General features: G+C 37.5%; 2 protein-coding genes across 4 annotated transcripts; both read left to right on the top strand.

Moving 5' to 3' along the window:
- Positions 1 to 47: 47 nt before the first annotated feature.
- On the top strand, positions 48 to 19601 carry LOC137405939 (telomerase Cajal body protein 1-like). 3 transcript variants are annotated; one of them, XM_068092416.1, is made up of 12 exons: positions 48 to 231; positions 6659 to 6768; positions 7326 to 7749; positions 9005 to 9134; positions 9216 to 9346; positions 9449 to 9606; positions 10798 to 11023; positions 13908 to 14026; positions 14134 to 14246; positions 14347 to 14487; positions 18120 to 18283; positions 19257 to 19601. In XM_068092416.1, the coding sequence occupies exons 3-11, from the start codon at positions 7332 to 7334 to the stop codon at positions 18259 to 18261; spliced, it is 1578 nt and encodes a 525-aa protein (XP_067948517.1). In that variant the 5' UTR covers positions 48 to 231; positions 6659 to 6768; positions 7326 to 7331; the 3' UTR covers positions 18262 to 18283; positions 19257 to 19601. The 3 variants fall into 3 exon arrangements, with proteins under 3 accessions (XP_067948517.1, XP_067948515.1, XP_067948516.1); XM_068092414.1 differs by having other exon boundaries at positions 9216 to 9327; positions 9427 to 9606; XM_068092415.1 differs by lacking the exon at positions 6659 to 6768 and having other exon boundaries at positions 9216 to 9327; positions 9427 to 9606.
- On the top strand, positions 3155 to 5295 carry LOC137407257 (piggyBac transposable element-derived protein 3-like). The gene is made up of 3 exons (XM_068093865.1): positions 3155 to 3269; positions 3600 to 3727; positions 3934 to 5295. The coding sequence occupies exons 1-3, from the start codon at positions 3155 to 3157 to the stop codon at positions 5293 to 5295; spliced, it is 1605 nt and encodes a 534-aa protein (XP_067949966.1).
- Positions 19602 to 19731: the final 130 nt, after the last annotated feature.

The following is a 19731-nucleotide window of genomic DNA, read 5'->3' on the forward strand; positions in this document are numbered from 1 at the left end:
TCCACTCAGTTGCTCGAATAGGAATTGGGTACAAGCGTGCACGAAGATATAGTTCGCGGGCAGAACTTTCTATGTTGGAGTTTATACATAGAAATCTGTCACTTAACGCTGTTTACAGTTGAAAGCAACACTTCTAAGGAGTGAATAATATTAGTAAAATCAAGTTTCGTTTTACACTAGCGTCTGGCCACGTCCACATTCACAAATCATAAGTACCCTAGTAAAATATAAGTACGTATCGTTCAGCTTCAGTGTACGTGCATGTTGTATGCAAAGTGTACAAAATATTTTTGTTTGCAATTCTAATTGCAATTAGCTATCTTGTGGGGCTCAGCTAGTGCAAACGCTTGATCCCATATTGTCATAAACAGATAAGGAAAATAATGTTAACATTATTTTGCTGGATTTATCTTAGGCTTTTGATACTGTAAACCATCGTAAACTGATAGCTAAACTGAAAGATTGGATTTCATGTTATTTTTTTTATTGAGGATTTTTCACATGAAAAGAAACAGTATGTTGTAGTAGATGGGTGCGACTCATCATTGAGATCTGTAAGGTTGAGCGTTCCTCAAGGATCTGTTCTTGGGCCACTGCTGTTCATTCTATATATAAACTAACTGCGCCTTCCGGCGTTGCCAGGGTATTAGAAATCAGCTTATAAACAATGAGAAGTGATGAGAGTTGCCTACCGCTTGCTATTAGCCTGGCACATTGATAATTGAAAATAGCATTAAAAATCAATTTATAAACAATGAGCAGTAATGAGTTGCCTGCCACTTGCTATTAGCCTGGCACATTGCCAATGGAAAATTCCAGTAAGTTAGTTAATAAGTGCTAAACTTCTAATGATGGTACGTTATGATGTTGCGTCAGCGTTGTTCAGCTACAGCTATTCTAATGATAGCTATAGCTGGAGGGACACGCATACTTTGAGAAATATATATATATAGGTGAGTTACCATCACAAGTTTCTTTGCAGTGTCGTATCTTTTGTGGTCACTTTCCAGTAGGAAAAATCAGTATGAAGAAAGCTCAATGTTGGTTCTCTCAGTATATATAGTAAGGCCTAGCCCTTGTACCTCATGTGACGTCCTAATCCTGATCAGGGTTTTGGCGAGTCCCTCGTAGCCTCGGAACCTATAATGTGCATAGAGGCATATATAACATGCCCTTTTTTTATTGAGCCCTGAACCTAGACACTGTAGCCTAATTATTGGGATTCAAACGTAGGTTTTACTACCTCCAGGAATCATGTTCGGAAACCACAAGCGTTAGAGACCGTGTCTTACACACATGTATACTATCCTTTAGTACACTAATATGGCTTGCAGTCATCATGAGCTCGTTAAGGTGTTGGTCACAATAGGAGCAGAAGTTAGCAAGCTTGTCCAAGGTGTTAAATGGGGGCATGGTAATCATACATGAGGATGAAGATAGCCTGTGAATCAGATGTTAACCTTGTACTAAAATCGAAATTGGCTTTACTTGTGTGGGTTGGATCAGCCTCTTCCCATACTTCCGGCTGTCATAGCTTTCGCTAGCCTAACCTGTTCTCTTCAGCTCTAACCTGCAAGTGCTGAGTACATACCTGTTCTTGTTTTACCTGCTCTCCTGCCTTGACTAGGCATACTGGTGACTCTTTCCTCCTACCGACATCATCTGAGTCATATGGAGAGTGTATCCTAAACTCCCCAGAGCTTGGCTCCTCTACTATCATGGCCTCCTGCTGCATCTCTATCTCTTTAGCCCAAGAAGACTTCTCTTGGGCTACCATGCTACCTATTTTGGCTTGGCTAGCCTCACCGCTAGCACAGATTGTTGCCGAAACAGCATCCTCTGCACCTCCCTGATTTAAAGAATAGAGAAAACATAATATTTTTATGCTTTATTAGTTATCTTTAGGTGTTGACTGATGTTATAAAAAAGAATCAAGGAGATTGACCCACTAGAAGCTGAAATATAGCCAGCCAAACACAGGTCTACCTAATAAAGAATCAGAGGAAAACCCTTCGAAAATCCCGAAAACTGTGACGTATAAAATCGACTTAATGGTCATGTGCCGGAGTTGCGCACCCTTACCGCCGTTATGTATAATGATTGTTTTGGCTACGAGATGTGAAACGCTTCTCGCGATAGTAAATAATTTACAGACTAGCTCTGGTTTCTCAGAAAAATCAAGCAAACATTGTGTGGTAAAGGCATTTGCCCACAACCCCTCGCCGTGATTTTTCAAAGCAGAAGAGCAGATTTTGACTATTGTGCTTCAAATTTTAACTCGATCTCCACGGATATGCTCCGAAGATCCTCTGTTCAACGAACAGCGCGTGTATAGTCTATATGCGATATCCGCGAGTTGCAGTTTGTTTAGAATAAGAAATAGGAATGAGACTTTTTGTTCCTTCATCATTTTTCTAATGTGTATCTACTGCAGCATTCTTCTACTGTGTATCTACTGCAGCATTCAGTTGATTTTCATGATTATCGTCACTATTAACGGACTGGAAGTTCACTACAGCCATAAGCTTAACAAGACTAACTTGACCGTGCTGCTCTTGCTATAAGAAAAGAAAGCGATAACTTTTGCTTTGATTTTTCTATTGATCTATTATCTTATCTATGATTATTTTTTATGATTTATATAATATTCATAATGCATATTATACAAAATAATAATATAACTGCGTATAGAATAAATGATGTAACTAATATAATTTGTAGAAAATTCCAAATGGTAACCGAGATTGATGATTGATTTAATTGATTCCATTTATTAGCTATAGTTAAAAAAATCTGAACAACGCTAAAGATGAGTCTGAATAGGGAAGCTAAGTAGGAGAACAACAAAACTGAGCTGAACTAGCAAGATAGCGAAATGTTGCGAAATAATAGATGCGTGTAATTATTTTATGCTAAAACTAATCTACACGTCAGAGGGACTGGTTCGGAATTCTAGGAGCGATGATTATTAGGCCCAATTTGATTGTTCTATACTTCCAGGGATTAAATCAATTAAAACCCTGTGGTGCCTGGTGTGCCATATTTGGCACACCAACTGTGAACCAAAACTAAGCCCATCAGCAATGTGAATTGGGCCTTTGTTCCTTGTTGCATGGCTGGGTGGGTCTTTTATGTTATGGCCCTACATTTTATAATGAATGGTTACCATACTAAGGCTCCTTTCTTAGTTCTTGAAGTCGGCCATTTTCTCGAAAGATTTGTACCTGTGAACACCCTGATATTCTTCTCTCCCATTCACCAGTTTCAAGGTATGTATTAGAACAATTGTGGTTTATTACATTAGAATACGCCTTACTTTTTCAGTCTATCATAAATTTATCTCAGAAATAATATATTTAATATGTTTAACAATTGAGGGAATGTAGATGGGTCAAAAATGGCACGTTGGGAATTACAAGTCACTCAATATTCCAGTATGAGGCTGCTTAGTGAATTACTAAAACAGCCATTCGTTACTAGAGTATTACTGACAACTGAAAAATAGATATCATAAATCTTGAAAGGCTGTTGTGCAACCATTTACAAGACAGTGTAATATTAATTTCCTTTTTTATCTAATGTTTAGATTATAATGACAGACAAACAAAAGCAACTCACTGTTCAGAATGTGCTGGAAATAATTGATGGGGATGAAAGTGACTTTGGAGAGTTTGAAGAAAGTGATGATGAAGATTTTTTACCCGCACAAGATCAACCAAACGTATCTGTAAGTTTCCGTTTGAAATGATGCTAATGAGATGTGCATACATGTATTACAAACCCACATGTAGGCTGCATGTACTCATAAAATGGCTTTCAATTGTACTGCAGATCAAAAGTTCGTTTCAATTATATTGCAGATCAAAATTTTAGTGTAAAAAAACTTTTTTCATATTTGCTAATGCAAACAATGCTGTCATCAATAAATTGTAGGATGACAACTCGAGTGGCGAGGAAGAAAGCAATCTCCTATTGAATGAATTGGCAGTACCTGAAGCATGCAAACGAGACAAAAGTGTTCAACAAAGCCGACCTGTTTACAGGTGGAGGAAAAAAGATTTTGTTGCGCCTGATGTAGAGTATGCAGGTCTACCCACAGCACCACCTATAGATATTGTCACTCCTCTACTTTATTTTCAAAAATTCATTGGTATTAGCATGATAGCAACCATTGCTGAACAAACAAACTTGTACAGTGTGCAGAAAAATGGGAAGTCAATCGATACCAGTAGCAAAGAGATCGAGCAAGTGATTGGGATGTTTCTGCACATGGGACTGGTACGGATGAGCAGCATTCGTCAATACTGGGAAAGTGAGTCGTCGTATGGGCCAGTCAGTGACATAATGAGTCGAAATCGGTTTGAAGCTTTACTCTTTTCACTACACTTTGTTGATAACATGGCCATGTCAGAAGAAGTAAGGCAAAAGGATAAACTTTGGAAGATTCGGCCAATTCTGGACAACTTGCAACAAAGATGTCTAGCTGTTTCACCAAGTCAACATTGCTCGATTGATGAGATGATAGTCCCATATAATGGAAAAAAGAGCCCGATACGACAGTACATCAAAAGGAAGCCACATCCTTGGGGATTTAAGATATGTGGCAGAGCGGGAATCGACGGCTTACTTCATGACTTTGATGTGTATCAAGGAGGCGATGGACAACGAACTGAGCTTGGATTAGGAGCTGATGTAGTTCTTAAGCTCACTTCAACACTAGCACCTGGAAAGAATCACAAAGTTTTTGCAGATAACGTCTTTACCAGTCTTCCATTAATTGCAAAACTGAAAGAAAGAGGAATTCTGTATACAGGTACGGTTAGACAGAATCGGCTGAAAGGATGCCCTCTAAGTGATGAGAAAACTTTGAAGAAGAAAGGCAGAGGATCCTTTGACTACAGAGTTGAAGACATTCATAATGTGGCAGCAGTCAGATGGTACGATAATCGTGCAGTCACTCTTCTATCCACTGAGGCTGCTGTCGAACCTATTGGAGAGGCCAAGCGCTGGGATAAAAAGCAAAAGCAGCAAGTGACAATTCCTATGCCAGCTTTGATTCGCAACTATAACAGTTACATGGGCGGGATAGACTTGCTGGACTCATACTTGGCCAAATATCGATTTTTAATGCGATCTAGAAGATGGTACACTTACCTATTTTGGCAATGTATCATGATTGGTGTAGTCAACGCTTGGCTGCTGTATCGTCGCGACTGCCAATCATTGGAACTGCCTGCAAAGGAGGTGCTAAATAGACGAAGGTTTCAGGCAATTTTTGCTAGCAGTATGACGTAAGTAAATGCCGTCAAAAGAGGTAGAAGGTCGGCATCTTCTCAAGCGAGGCAGTCAGCTCCAAAGCGTCCACGAGTTGGGCCTTGCGATGATGTGCGAAGAGACAGTTTTGGGCACTGGCCAGAGTTAATTGACAAAAGAGGGAGGTGCAAGCATTGCACAGATGGCAAGAGCACTGTACAGTGCCAGAAGTGCAATGTCCTGCTCTGTCTAAACAAAGACAGAAACTGCTCGAGGGCATATCATCTTTAGTTGGTGTTTAATTATATTTTTCTTACACGTGCGTGTGTTACTTATCATTGTCATTAGATTATTACTTTGTAATGTACATGTATGTTTTTGTTCACAGTAGAGCTGGTTTTTTATTATTCGTTTACTGGGTATTTGGCTATTGAAAACTATTATTATTATTATTGTTGTAACTGCTATTATAGTAATATTATACTTTTAATTTTCTTCAGTAAGCATTTGCATTGAAAGTGTTCATAACATAAAATCTGGGTTTATTTGGCATATCTGATTAGTTGTATCTATTACCCAATGTGCCAAATTTGGCACATTAAAAAAAATGCACAAAAAACAACTCTGTTCTTATAATGACATGTAGTATGGTAAAAGGGTGTCTAAATAGTCTGAAAGGCAAGCAGAAAAATTTTTTTATAGCATTATTTCTAGGTCTGGGTACTACAGGGCTAAAACGCCGTGATTGTTATAGGAGAGCTCATTAGTTGGCTTAATTGACCAATGGCACACAAGTCGATTTCATACGTCATATATTGATGATTACCAAAACACTTATGTTTTTTGGTAGACCTGTGTTTGGCTGGCTATATCTCAGCTTCTGGTTGGTCAATCTCCTTGATTCTTTTTTTAGAACATAAGTCAACACCTCAAGATGAATAATAAAGCATAATAATATTATTCTTTCTCTATTCTTTAAGGTGTCGAGAGCTAAGTGAGCCTACCTGTCAACAGACAGCTGGTTTGTCTGTAAGTCACTTTACCTTAGCCTGGGTAGCAGGTAGCTTAGCATCCTTTAGAACTTTGTCCTCTAGGGTAGCCATGTTTGCAAAGGCATCCTCGAACTCCTGCTCGATCTCCAACTGAAGCTGGCACTCATCGACCTCTACAGCAGCAATAGCGTAGCAATATCTAATGAATTCTGATCATATCAAATAGTTATATTTATATATTGAATTGAATATTAACTTTATTTCTGACCAGTGCACAAAGTCAATGAAGTCATAGAAATTATGGTAAAATTATAAAGGTGATTACTTTCAATAAAAGAAAGAATAAAATAGTGATTCGCTCATCAGAGTGGTGTGGCTGCGTGTATCAAAATGTGTCACTCAATCTTTTACAGTGTCGCCTGGAAGACTGACGAGTAGGGATATGACAGCTTAAACGATGTTGTCTAGTTTGTCTGGCCTTGAGCACATGATTTGCACACATCAACTCTAGATAGGTGCTTAGGTCTGTAATGTTTGCCATATACAACCACTCAGTATATGATTCTGTATGGGTAACCTTGCCGGTAAATTTAGTGAACAATGTTCGTTTTTATTTGGGGCATAATCAATTTTGTGCCATATTACTCATTTCAAATTATTGCGATTATTACTTCTAATTATAGTAATGCAGTGCAATACATCTATGACTAGCATTAATAAATTAAATTCATAAATACTTTTCTTTCATATTAACAAACAAATCCCTAAATATTATATGTATCCCTGAATATGCGCAAAAGAAACTATCGGGCTGGCAATATGAAAGCTCTTGATGGATTTAGTTTTTAGTAACGATCCGTATTGACTTGGCTATTGTCGGGTTTCTCAAATTGCTACCAGTATTTACTTGCTATCGCACAACATTATTCTGGAGGATGTACTAGTATTTTTATACCGTAGTTGCTATAGCAACACTATTGTACATTTGGGATTTTGTTTCTTCTAGCTCTGGCGTTTGGACAGCTTCAATGAGTTTAGAAAGATCTGCTTTACAAAATTATATCTCCTATTATTATATAGTGAAACATGGAGCTCTCTGAGTCGACAGAATGTCCTACTCAGGAAATGGTCACGGAAAGAGCTCAGTGTACAGGCGGTCTTACTCAGGAAATGGTTGCGGAGAGAGCTCAGTTTACAGACGGTCTTACTCAGGAAATGGTCAAGGAGAGAGCTCCCTTGACAAAAGAGCCCACTCAGGAAATGGTCATAGAAAAAACTCAGTTTACAGAAGGACCAACTCATGAAATGGTCACAGAGGGAGTTCAATTGACAGAAGGTATTACTCATGAAATGGATACAGAGAAAGTTCAGTTGACAGACACTCTTACTCTTGAAAGGGTCACAGATGGCGCTCAGTTGACAACAGATGCTTATCAGCAAGTAACCATTGACAGTTTATCAAACCGTGAAGAACTCTCGCTTCAACCTAACGAAAAGCTTGCTGGTAAATGCTAGTACATGTGTTTGGTGAAAGCTAATATTAAAGGTTGACTTGCAACAAAATTCACATTACAGTTATTTGATATCAAAAGATTAACCATGTCTTACTCTGTTGTGTTGTAGGTGCAAAATATGTGGGAATGTGATTACAAGCTCTTAAAAGCTAAAAAACGAACAGTTAATCGCAGCCACACGAGACCGCCGTAGTTTGGATTCTCTTTCCAAAACGGATCAAATGTGGCGTAGTTGTGAGAGATGGTTTCTGTTTACACTTTCATGCAATCTTATTCGTCGAAATATTTTCACAAATATACTTCACGCATTCAATAAAACCTTGTCTATTGTTCTTACGCGTCTATTTTATCGTCATCATAATGCTGTCACTTTTAACACTGATATCTTATGACTTACCGTAAAAATTCATTTAATTTTTTAAACTTACCTCGAAGGAGTACATATCATTGTCTGATAATCAAGAGGAGCCTGTTGGTCACCTGTGATAATCGAAAAGTGCTGCAAAAATTATTTGCAAAGTTTTGGGTCACATGATCAGATTACGACTTAACAATTAGATCAAGCCGAAACAAAACTGTAAAGTAGCGAGCATCTATATTCGATACGGGGTCTTTGGTGAAACCCGAAGTGTTTGTCATAAACTAGTGCTACGATAAGTTTTATATTGAGCTTTTTATTGGCCTTTCAACTCACGTGAGAACATCACGTGACAAAACGATAACCCAACTGTAATGAATACGTCAGATAAATAAACAGATTCCAATCTACGGCTGCTTTTAGTTTTTGAGCTTTTAAGAGCTTGTAATCACATGTCCACATATTTGGCGCCTACAACACAACAGAGTAAGACATGGTGAATCTTTTGATACCAAATAACTGTAGTGTGAATTTTGTTGCAAGTCAACCCTTAAGTGACAAGGATAGGTTAACAGAAAAACGTCATTGGACCTATCATTGTATGCACATGATCGGGGTTGGGAAATTCATCATCCATCAATCATTCATTGTTGAATTCCACAGAATATGCAAAAACAGCCTTTAGATCACCACTGTGCTCTTCTTTTTGTTCACATTGTCAACATGTAATATTTAACAAAATGATGGTGGTAAACTTTGTCTAAAATGTTTAAATATACTTGCTCTAGCATCTTCGGATCTACAGCTCATTGTTTGTGATAGTTTGACGATTAGATGTATAACAGAATGAATGAAGAGTGGCGATTGGCCTTCTGTGTGTATTCTAGGTGATGGTGATCTTGAAACTGTTGAGACACCTTCCTTCTCCATATATAACCTGAGTCGAGACACCCAGCCTTATCAACTCGCTTTTGCTAGAGTTGAGTTTGAAGGGCATTTCTTAAAAGGTGCAAAGTGGTAGGTAAGGTGAATGATACTGTAAGAGCTAGGAACTTCTACTAATGTGTCTACTAGGCATAAAATTAACTGTGCTGGCAGGTCGAGGGATGGAACTCAACTTCTTAGCTGCTCTGATGACAGGAAGATGAGAATTTTCAACCTCCCTTCTCAGTTCTACACAGGAGACTTTTCAGAGGCCATACCTGAGATGGTAGTATTACTCTGTCTTGGTATACGCTTCTCTATAGTTTTATTTTGAGTAACCACTTTTCTATCGTGCTAATCCATGGCTATTATTCCTACATTACAGAGGTCAGTGGGAGCTGTGAAAGAGGGTGGTACTATATATGACTACTCATGGTACCCACTCATGGACAGTTCCATGCAAGATAGTTGCTGTTTTATCACAACCTCACAGCACGCACCCATACACCTCTGGGACTCAATTTCCTCTCAGCTTGTTTCTACATATTCTATAATCAACCACCTTGTAAGTTGTGACTAGTGACAGCAATGGGTTGTCCATGGCATATCTTAAGTTGTATTGGTTACTTCCTTAGAGTTGCTGAAATTGATGCTTGAAAGCTGCAGTGTCTTAAGTTGTCATCTGATTCACTAGTTCACTTGATTGCTAGGTGATAACTATAAATAGAATTGAAAGGTGGGAGTAGTACTAAAATAGAATGGTCCACACAGTCTTTGATGCATTATAAGTGGCTAATATGATAGTTCTATTTATCTGTTACCCTTTTATTCACCTGCTACCGCTAAGTTCATAACTTGTCACGGCCAATTGTCTGTCAGCAGATGAGTAGGCTACAACAGCCTTCTCATCTAATTTAGATATATAGATACGGATATATATATATATATATATATATTTAGATATATAAATATGGATATATATATATTTGGATATATAGATACAGATATATATATATTTAGATATATAGATACGGATATAAAAAGCTGAATAGACAAATTCATTCAATCGTTTGTGGCCAAAGGTATCAACAACCCATAATTTTGTGTCAAGCATGCACCTTCACATGCTAGGAATAGGTTACATATGCCTTGCTAAACAGACAGGACAGAACATCCGTTGCTTGTGTACAAACACGGCTCTTTTACCTTCTTCAGGGTATTTAGCCATTTTCAAAGTGAATACTTAGTGTAAAATCTCAAAATCTTTCTAATTATGAATTAATACCATGACTGGTTATGCTATGTCTTCCCCCTGTCTTAAACATGAGTATCTGCCTATCTGGATTATTACGCATGAGTGTAAATAACTAGTAATGACTTCTTGTCTTCTTAACATAGTTGCGTAGAAACATTTTTAATTGTGTCATCAAAGATAGCAACTATTAAAATCATGCTTTCAATGTCGGTCCTGCAGTTTCATTAAAGCAGCCACACTACTCAATTTGCATAGCGTAATTATTTAGTTTGTATAGTAGCGTTTAACATGATACAAGTTATACAACTTAAAAGTATACAAATTATATAATGTACATATAATGTCCAACATACAGTAAAACTGTTTAATAAATGATTTTTTCTTAATAACAAGATCTATGTTGTTACAGAGAATGGACTACTCATAGAGGTATTTCTAGGCTTCTTTTTTCATAGAGTTATTAAACATGAATACTCACCTACATTGTATAAATCTATAAAGGATGAGATAGATGTCGCCTACAGCCTTTCTTTCTCACCGGATGGCTGCCTCATCTATGCTGGCTCAACCAAACAAATCAGCGTATTTGATGTCAGCCAGCCTGGTCGGCAGATTGAGAATGTGAAGACGCATAAGCGTCGGAGCACAGGACAGATTGGCATCATTTCCTGTTTCGATTTTCTACCAGCTGAACAGCTGTTTGCCGCCGGGAGCTATTCCAAATCTGGTTGGTCACTTTTTTAGATTTGCTTCCAGAAAGTGGCATAGCCTAAAATTGCCATCTGATTTACTATTTGAATGATTTGTAACTTGCAATGTTTACCTTTGGAGTTGGCCAATAGAATTCAATGTGAAACAGTCGATGGTAATACAGTCAAACCTTAATTTATGATCATCTCTAAATGTGGACTTGTCAACATACAATGTAAAATTTGAGCAAATATCCGCCTTTACATGAGAAGTGATTTTTAACATACGACTGTTGAAGTTTTTCGAAACATAGTATTTTTATAAATCAGTACATTCTATTTCATAGAGTTTACTTTTACATTCGTAAATCAGTAGATACAATGTATATCGGCAGTTTCTTTCACATCCATACAGGTTGGTTCTTCGTCAAATAACATTGACATTTCCTTCATATCTTCATGTTATAGTTGTAAAGTGATCCCGAGGGGACTAGTGAGCGAGGTAGTTAGTAGCATTAGGTAGTTAGTAGCATTAGGTAGTTAGTAGCATTAGGTAGTTAGTAGCATTAGGTAGTTAGTAGCATTAGGTAGTTAGTAGCATTAGGTAGTTAGTAGCATTAGGTAGTTAGTAGCATTAGGTAGTTAGTAGCATTAGGTAGTTAGTTGCAAATTGGTAGTTGGAAGCGAAACAACAAATAATAAAGTCACATGGGCATCTTTCTATAATTTCTCTAAAAATCACTAGTAATTCTTTTAAACAGTCTGTTAAATTTTGTGATGCAGAAGGTGGCAGCATTGCCGAGAACAATCCTAAAATGAATAACATAGAACAGCTACCTGTGATACTTGAAGATAAAATGTAAAAATTGTTTGATTTAGTCCGAGTTGGACAATCTCTGTATTTCTACTAGTATCTTTACCTACGCACTATACTTCTACTGTATTACCACGGTTACACCTCAACAATATGGCCAAGTTTTCAATAATTATACAAAGTGAACATAAAAAGCTTATTTTTATTCACGGTTACTTTATTTCTTTAGTTTGTACTTACAAATGTAGTTATATAATTCTATTATGAATCATCTATGTACTGTACCTATAATTACTGGAGGTAATTTTCATCAAGTTTTTGAGCTGTGAATGAAATGAAATTCAACGTATTATTGTATGAATATTTTTCCAGCACATGAAATTTTAACATATGAAGCAAAATCAGCACTTACCAACCTTGTATGTCTGACTGTAAAAGATTGTTGATCAGATATTTTTTAGTTAGTTATCAATGAACATAGATATCTGCAATGGAAATAATAACTAAACAATTGGTATTTCATTATTGACCAGTTGTCTGCTACAAGTTACTTTGACTTACTACTTGGATTACTGGTGGCTATCACGATTCATGAGTGCAGATGATGCAACTCTGTATATTGTTTAGGTATCAGACTTTTGTAGCAGGTGGTGAGAGTGCAAAATTACTCACAAAGCTGCTCAATGTAGGCCTTCCTTTAGTAGTAGTGACTATTTTCTAGTTCACAAGCGGCTATCTCAGGGTATAATAACTTGGTTTTACATGTTGTATATATGTGTGTAGATATATATGTGTATATATATATATATATATGTATACATATATGTATACACATATATATATATGTTATTGGGCGCAATGACACCGGCGCATAAAATATGGCTTGCCCAGATACCGACAGCAATCAACTCAGGTGAGTTGCAGAAAAGTGCGCTATTGGGAACAGCTTAGATCTTGAGGCGAGTGCTCAAACTACCAGGTCTCTGGTAGGAGACTCGAGTTAGACCAGAAATTACCACCCATATGGGTTAACCGGGATGAGGAAACAATATACGCAAACGGTATATATATATATACATGTATCTGTATATGCTGCCTTGTTCTTACACTATATTAAGAATGTATATATATATGGCTCCATACTTTCACACATGGTTGTATATATATGTGTGTGCATGTATATATATATATATATATATATATATATATATATTTCTCAAAGTCCATCTGAAAGTCCGTCTGTTGGAAGTCCGGCTATAGCTATTATTAGAACAGCTGAGCTGGACAACAATACAGACTCAAAGTCATGGCTTACCGTCATTGGAAGCCTAACCTTATTAACTAGCTTAGTGGAGTTTTCCATTGGCTATATGCCAGGCTACTAGCTTGAAAGGTACAGTTGTTTGAGAAAGTTTTAAGACCTTTACAGTTGTTTTTATTTTTCTCTCAATTTATTTCAACTACACGACACACTTCTATCATGGTATGTACTTTGAAAGTTATAATGGCAAATGTTGTTATATGTTAAATACAAATCAATTTTCTGTCCTAAGACTGTTCTATTACACGGGCAACGCCAGGTGGCACAGCTAGTATATATATATATATTGCAATTGCACATATTGCAATTGCAATTATAACGCGATTGCATGAAACTATTAGTAGTATGATTTTAACCTGTAGTTTTTAATAAACTTCATACACAGCTCTAATTGACTCGATTATTGAGCACTTTACTTTACAGTGTAAACCACATATACTATATATATATATATATATGCATACTGCCTTGTTTTTATACTCCTGAATTTGTATCCTAGTAGTGTTATACTGACTATTACAGCGTAGTGAGTGTACACCTTTGTATAAAAGGATGTTGCAGGCTGCGTACAGCCTGCAACATGCGCATAGATGAAGATAAACTACCAAAATATCCCTTAGTATGTTCTTGTTTGAACTTTAAGGCCTTGCAAGGGTTTTGACATGTTACCCTCAGCACTGAAGTCTGTATTGCGCCACACCTTGATAAACTTGCCACTGCTTGTTATGCTGTTGCGTTGGCCGAGTCATACAATTATGTTCACCTCGTTTTTCCAAACATTTGCTAGTTGGTGTCTATGATCAGAGGAACAATGAAGCTAGCATGATACTAGAGGGCCACACCGGGGGTGTCACACAAATAAAGTTCTCTGCCGATGGTAACTGTCTCTACAGCGGAGCACGCAAGGTAGCTCTTTAAAACCTCCCGCTATAAAATCTTGCTTCTCATGAAAGCTGTTTTTATCATCTACAGTGAACAAACGCATAAGGGATTAGACATCGGTCTTGTTCTAGGACGGAGAGTTACTAGTGTGGGACATGCGCTCTCCTGGCCAGATATTGGCTATCTTAGAAAGGGATGTGCGGACTAACCAGAGAATCTACTTTGACCTTGACCCCTCCGCGAGGTATGAGTGATCTAAAGCTGGATGTTACAGTATAGCTACCAATTAGGCTTGCCTTAGTATTGTATTTGACCTTTATAGTGCTGCTGTTGTCACTATCCAGGTATATGTGCAGTGGTAACCACAATGGAACAGTCAATATATGGGACTTGGCTGAGATTGACTGCAGCACCAGTGAGTCTGAACAACAGATTGAGTGCAAGTTAAACTTCACTGCCAGCTCTGATTGTGTCAACTCTGTATGGTCAGTTGTTCCCATATTCTCCTAACTCGTTTTCCTGATATAGACTTACGTATCTTTTAAACTCTGAAATTGTAGTTTCATGGGATTGTTTCACCTTTTAACACGAGGAGGCAATTCCATGTTGCATTGCAAAGCAGCTTTTGATAATGAAATCTGCTATAGTCATGACTTACAACCCCCTATTCTATGCATTTGAGCAAAACCTATTTTTTATTATAGCTATCAGATAATTAGTTTTGTTACTAGGTTTATTATATAGGTGAACTGTGTTGTTACTAGGTCTATTATATAGGTGAACTGTGTTTTTACTAGCTGTATTATATAGGTGAACTGTGTTGTTACTAGCTGTATTATATAGGTGAACTGTGTTGTTACTAGGTCTATTCTGCCCATGTCTGGCAAAACACTGTATCTCAAAAATTTTCAATTTTCACTTTTTTACATATTTCACATCTAAATAGTGTTCCCTGTCTTGTCCTAAAATATTTTGGCTCAAAAATCATTCATTAGCGTAGTTTCAACCCTGGTGAAACAATACATCACCGTTGCGTCAAGACGTTATGTCTGACAAAACAATGCATCTTAACGCACTCACTATGATTGTGTTAACTGCTTTCAGTTAGAAGTATCATGTTAGGGACTGATAAGATTACCCATACTGGTTCGATACAAAATTCCAGACACCAATCCTGGTGATGAAGAGATTTTTAGGTGTCAATTTGAAGCTTGTTAGAAACACACAATACTAATATTTAATGTTTTTCTCTACTACGTCAGTTAGTAAATGTGACTCGAGTAGTCAACTACACAGCTTCATGAGCATGGCATATTCAAATATATCTGTAAACCACAAACGATCTTTGAGTGATACAGCCCAAAGTGGTGTCTCTTCCGCTGATGGTAAGTTTACTCAAATTACACTGCGAGGGTTTTTCTTACTATTATTTAAAGTCTACCATACGTACAATTAAGTTGAATCTTTTTACTTCAGCTGATTATATGTTGGCTTGTGTTACAGCAGCCGAATCTCAAGATGCAAATTCAACTAAGAAAATCCGTTCCGAACAAGACAAATATGAACGAAACATCCGAAAATACCCACTCCGACCTCCCTGTGCTTGTAAAGACAAATGCTGTGAAAAACTAAATCCGCGGGGCCGCATTGCAGTGTGGATGGAATTTAGGAAAAATGCTACAATGACCGAAAAGGAGTGTTGTGGAGCTTGCTAGATCGTCAACCTACAAAAGGTTCGGGTACCTCCAGATCTTGGTATGTGAAGTACAACCTAATAGCCGACGATGGAAGTAAAGTCCAAGTTTGGGAAGCTTTTTTCTTAGCTACTTTCGGTTACCCTACATCCAGCTCTGTCATACAAGAGCTCCTAAAATCAGATCCATACCTGTTGGCCCCAACACCCGACAAGCGAGGCAAGACCACTCCTCACCATGCTTTGACTGATAGCGATGTTGAGCGCATAAAATCACATATACGGTCATACAATCCTTGCATATCGCACTACCGTCGATCACATGCACCAAATAGGTTGTATCTGCCTAATGAACTAACAGAGAAAGAAATGCATTCAAATTTCATTCAACGCTATCCACGCTACCAATGTTCGTACGAAACATATTGTCGACATATACGGAAGCTCAACATCTCATTTGTGAAATTAGGAGAGGAGCAATGTGAGTTGTGCCTGGAATTGGATGTTGGGATACATGACACCGACAAGAGCACCGGTATCTGTAGAACTGACTGTAGCTTGTGCGAGAGAAAAGCCAAACATAAGGCAGAATACACACTGGCCAGGAGTGAATACGAAAATGAGATTAGTAAATTAAAGGAAGGCAAAATCGTTCGAAGCATTGACTTACAAAAGGTCATAATGCTGCCAAGATTGCCAGGTGTTAAAACGGTTTGCGTCACAAAACGCATCATTGCTTTCAATGAAACGTTTGCACCAGTGAAAGCATATTTGTCCAGAGCCAAAAACATTTGTATTGTCTGGCATGAAGGTCTGGCTGAACGAAGATGTGAAGAGATAACATCTATGTACATGAAAGCACTGGAAGTCGATCGAGATTATGATGATATTGTTTATTTTATGGACAATTGTGCGGCGCAGAACAAAAATTGGAATTTAATAACTGCGATGGTAAGTCTTATGAATTCTGGAAAGATGCAAGCTGACACAGTCACCTTCAAGTACCTTGAGGCTGGGCACACCTTCATGTCAGCAGACACAGTGCATGCTGGTGTAGAAAGAGAAATGAAGGCAATGAAAAATTTATACGACTTTAATGACTTCATAGAGTGTGCGAGCAGGGTTTCGAAAACATCAGTGCTGGTTCCTGTCAATGAAGATTTTCGTCGCTTTGTCGGAGGACAAAGTCAAGCAAAGCTAAGTAAAGATTGTCCCCGCCTAGCTGAATGCAGAGTGATTCAGTTTCGAAAGAACAGCTCATCAGTTTGGCTCAAGAAATCGCACGATCAATCTCAGTTTCAAGAGTTGGATTTCTTGAAAAAAAAGCACAGTCTAACTGACGAACCACTAATGATGAGAGAGAGGCCAAGGGGCATTACTGATGAGAAGAAAACTGACATTGTTGCGAAACTCTGCCTACTGATGCCAATGAATAGACATAGATTTTGGTCCTACCTTAATGCTTCAGATGTACCCGATCTTATCTCACAGGATGACTAATTGCTGACACACCGTGATCTACATGCATTAGATGATTGTTGAAAACATAGTTTAAAAAAGTGCACAACGTGGCATGACAAGCTGTAGATTTTGTACCACATTGTACAACAAACTGCAGAACTAGAATTGCAAGTTATTTTTTGTGTTATATTATTATTTTTATTACAAGTTATTTCATGTTACATCGCAATTGCTGAAAAGAAACAGTTGTTCCTGAATTCGGTCTGTAGTAAGCTGTATCAAACCATTAAATGTAAATATAAAGTGTTGTGTCAGTTATGTTCATCATCTAATAAATAGCTAATTGTCTGGAGAAACACTGCATCAGAGTGATGCGTTGTTATGTCAGGCAATGGGGATAAAGTACAGCAATTAGTGATTGTCGGGCAAAACACTTTATCATTATTTTTTTGCAAAAAAAGAGTTTGAACAAAAATTTAAGAATGCTCAGTGAGTAGAGTGCACTTTTCTGGATAGAATGGTATATAACTTTACTAGGCTCGAGCAACCGTAGGCCGTGGCTGATGCTAAACACGTTTTGCTCATTTACCGAAAGTTTGCAATTTATGAGATACAGTGTTTTGTCAGACATGGGCAGTATTATATAGGTGAACTATGTTGTTACTTGGTTTATTATATAGGTGAACTATGTTGTTACTAGGTTTATTATATAGGTGAACTCTGCTGTTACTAGGTTTATTATATAGGTGAACTGTGTTGTTACTAGGTTTATTATATAGGTGAACTGTGTTGTTACTAGGTTTATTATATAGGTGAACTCTGTTGTTACTAGGTTTAAGATATAGGTGAACTCTGCTGTTACTAGGTTTTGCAGAAAGAACTTAAATACTAGATTTAAGTATAAACAGGTTACAAGTATAAATAGATTTACTATGAATACTAGATTTAACAAATCTATTTTAGTTTTCATCCCACCCTTGCCATGCTTGCATCGTGCTCGGGTCAAAGGTCACACCATTTAAATGAAGCCGAGTCGGATGAGTCTGAAGAAGATTCAGTTTCAATACCAGATAACTCTATAAGGCTTTGGTGGCTCGGGGCATAAGTTTCACCTTTTATGCTATGAGGTGAGGCCTAAGGCTACATTGAGTGAGGCCCAAGGCTGTATTGCGTGAGGCTCATCTATAAAGTCTACCAGCATTTAGAAAGGCTGGTATTGCACAAGTTTTACTAGCTATGCTTAGACAGTCGCCCTACTACCTTTTCTCATCCATGTTGTTTATAAACAGTCGCCCTACTACCTTTTCTCATCCATGTTGTTTATAAACAGTCGCCCTACTACCTTTTCTCATCCATGTTGTTTATAAACAGTCGCCCTACTACCTTTTCTCATCCATGTTGTTTATAAACAGTCGCCCTACTACCTTTTCTCATCCATGTTGTTTATAAACAGTCGCCCTACTACCTTTTCTCATCCATGTTGTTTATAAACAGTTGCCCTACTACCTTTTCTCATCCATGTTGTTTATAAACAGTCGCCCTACTACCTTTTCTCATCCATGTTGTTTATAAACAGTCGCCCTACTACCTTTTCTCATCCATGTTGTTTATAAATGTTTTATATTGGCAATAGCTTGGTGTGCTAAAACGATTCTGTGGGACTAGTTTTGTTGGTTGGCAGACAAGGAAGCAACAGTCTGCAGCTCAGTCTAATATCTAATAATTGTCGGAACAGTTGGCATAACCTGAAAACATCGGTTTTTATTCCATAACACTAACTTACTACATCCAACATCGTATGTTTCAGTTTATAAACTTTGTGTTACTACAGCCTTCAATTCACTATCATGACTCCTTTGCAATACTATTAGATCACCAACTTTTAAAACACGTTTGTTCAACTCACTCAATAATTCCTGATTTATGCCTTTTTAATTTTTATTTTTGGCATGTAACGAAAAACATGATTTTTGTTGATAGTTTGTTAATGCCAATAAAAAGTTATACATGCATACATAAATACATGAGAAGTTTTAGCTGACACAAGCTATGTGTGCATCTAGCTTGTTTTATATGTAAAGTAACCTTTCAATTTTGTAGTATTGAGGAGTTGCAAGGGATGGACACGATGCGAATCCAGATTGGCCCGGCTGCTGATAGCAATTCACTGCCTTCACTACTCGCTGTAAGATCAGGCTGATTCAAAGGTGTCAGGTTTTTCGTGTGCGGACTGTGTTTGTTGCTCATTGCGATTTCACACTACGCATGCACTTTACATATTGTATATTTACTTGTAGATTTTCTACCTTGTAACAATGTAGTAATAGATTTAATGACATGCCTTCTTCCTTCCATGTAGAGGTTCTCAGAGGGCCTTAAAAATCATTCTCTTGGTTTCTCTTTGGAATTTTGGTATGAAGCATTTAATAGAGGCACAGTGTTGTGGCCTTAATAAACGTTAAACAAATGTAAATATGTTACGTATTTGTTTCTTATAACATATGAGAGCACTCTTGATTATCATTAGCTTTTTGTTTTTGCTTTAAGGCCAATCACAGAAATGATGTAATGCCAG

The sequence above is a fragment of the Watersipora subatra genome, chromosome 10, assembly GCF_963576615.1.
Source record: "Watersipora subatra chromosome 10, tzWatSuba1.1, whole genome shotgun sequence".
Lineage (NCBI taxonomy): Eukaryota > Metazoa > Bryozoa > Gymnolaemata > Cheilostomatida > Watersiporidae > Watersipora > Watersipora subatra.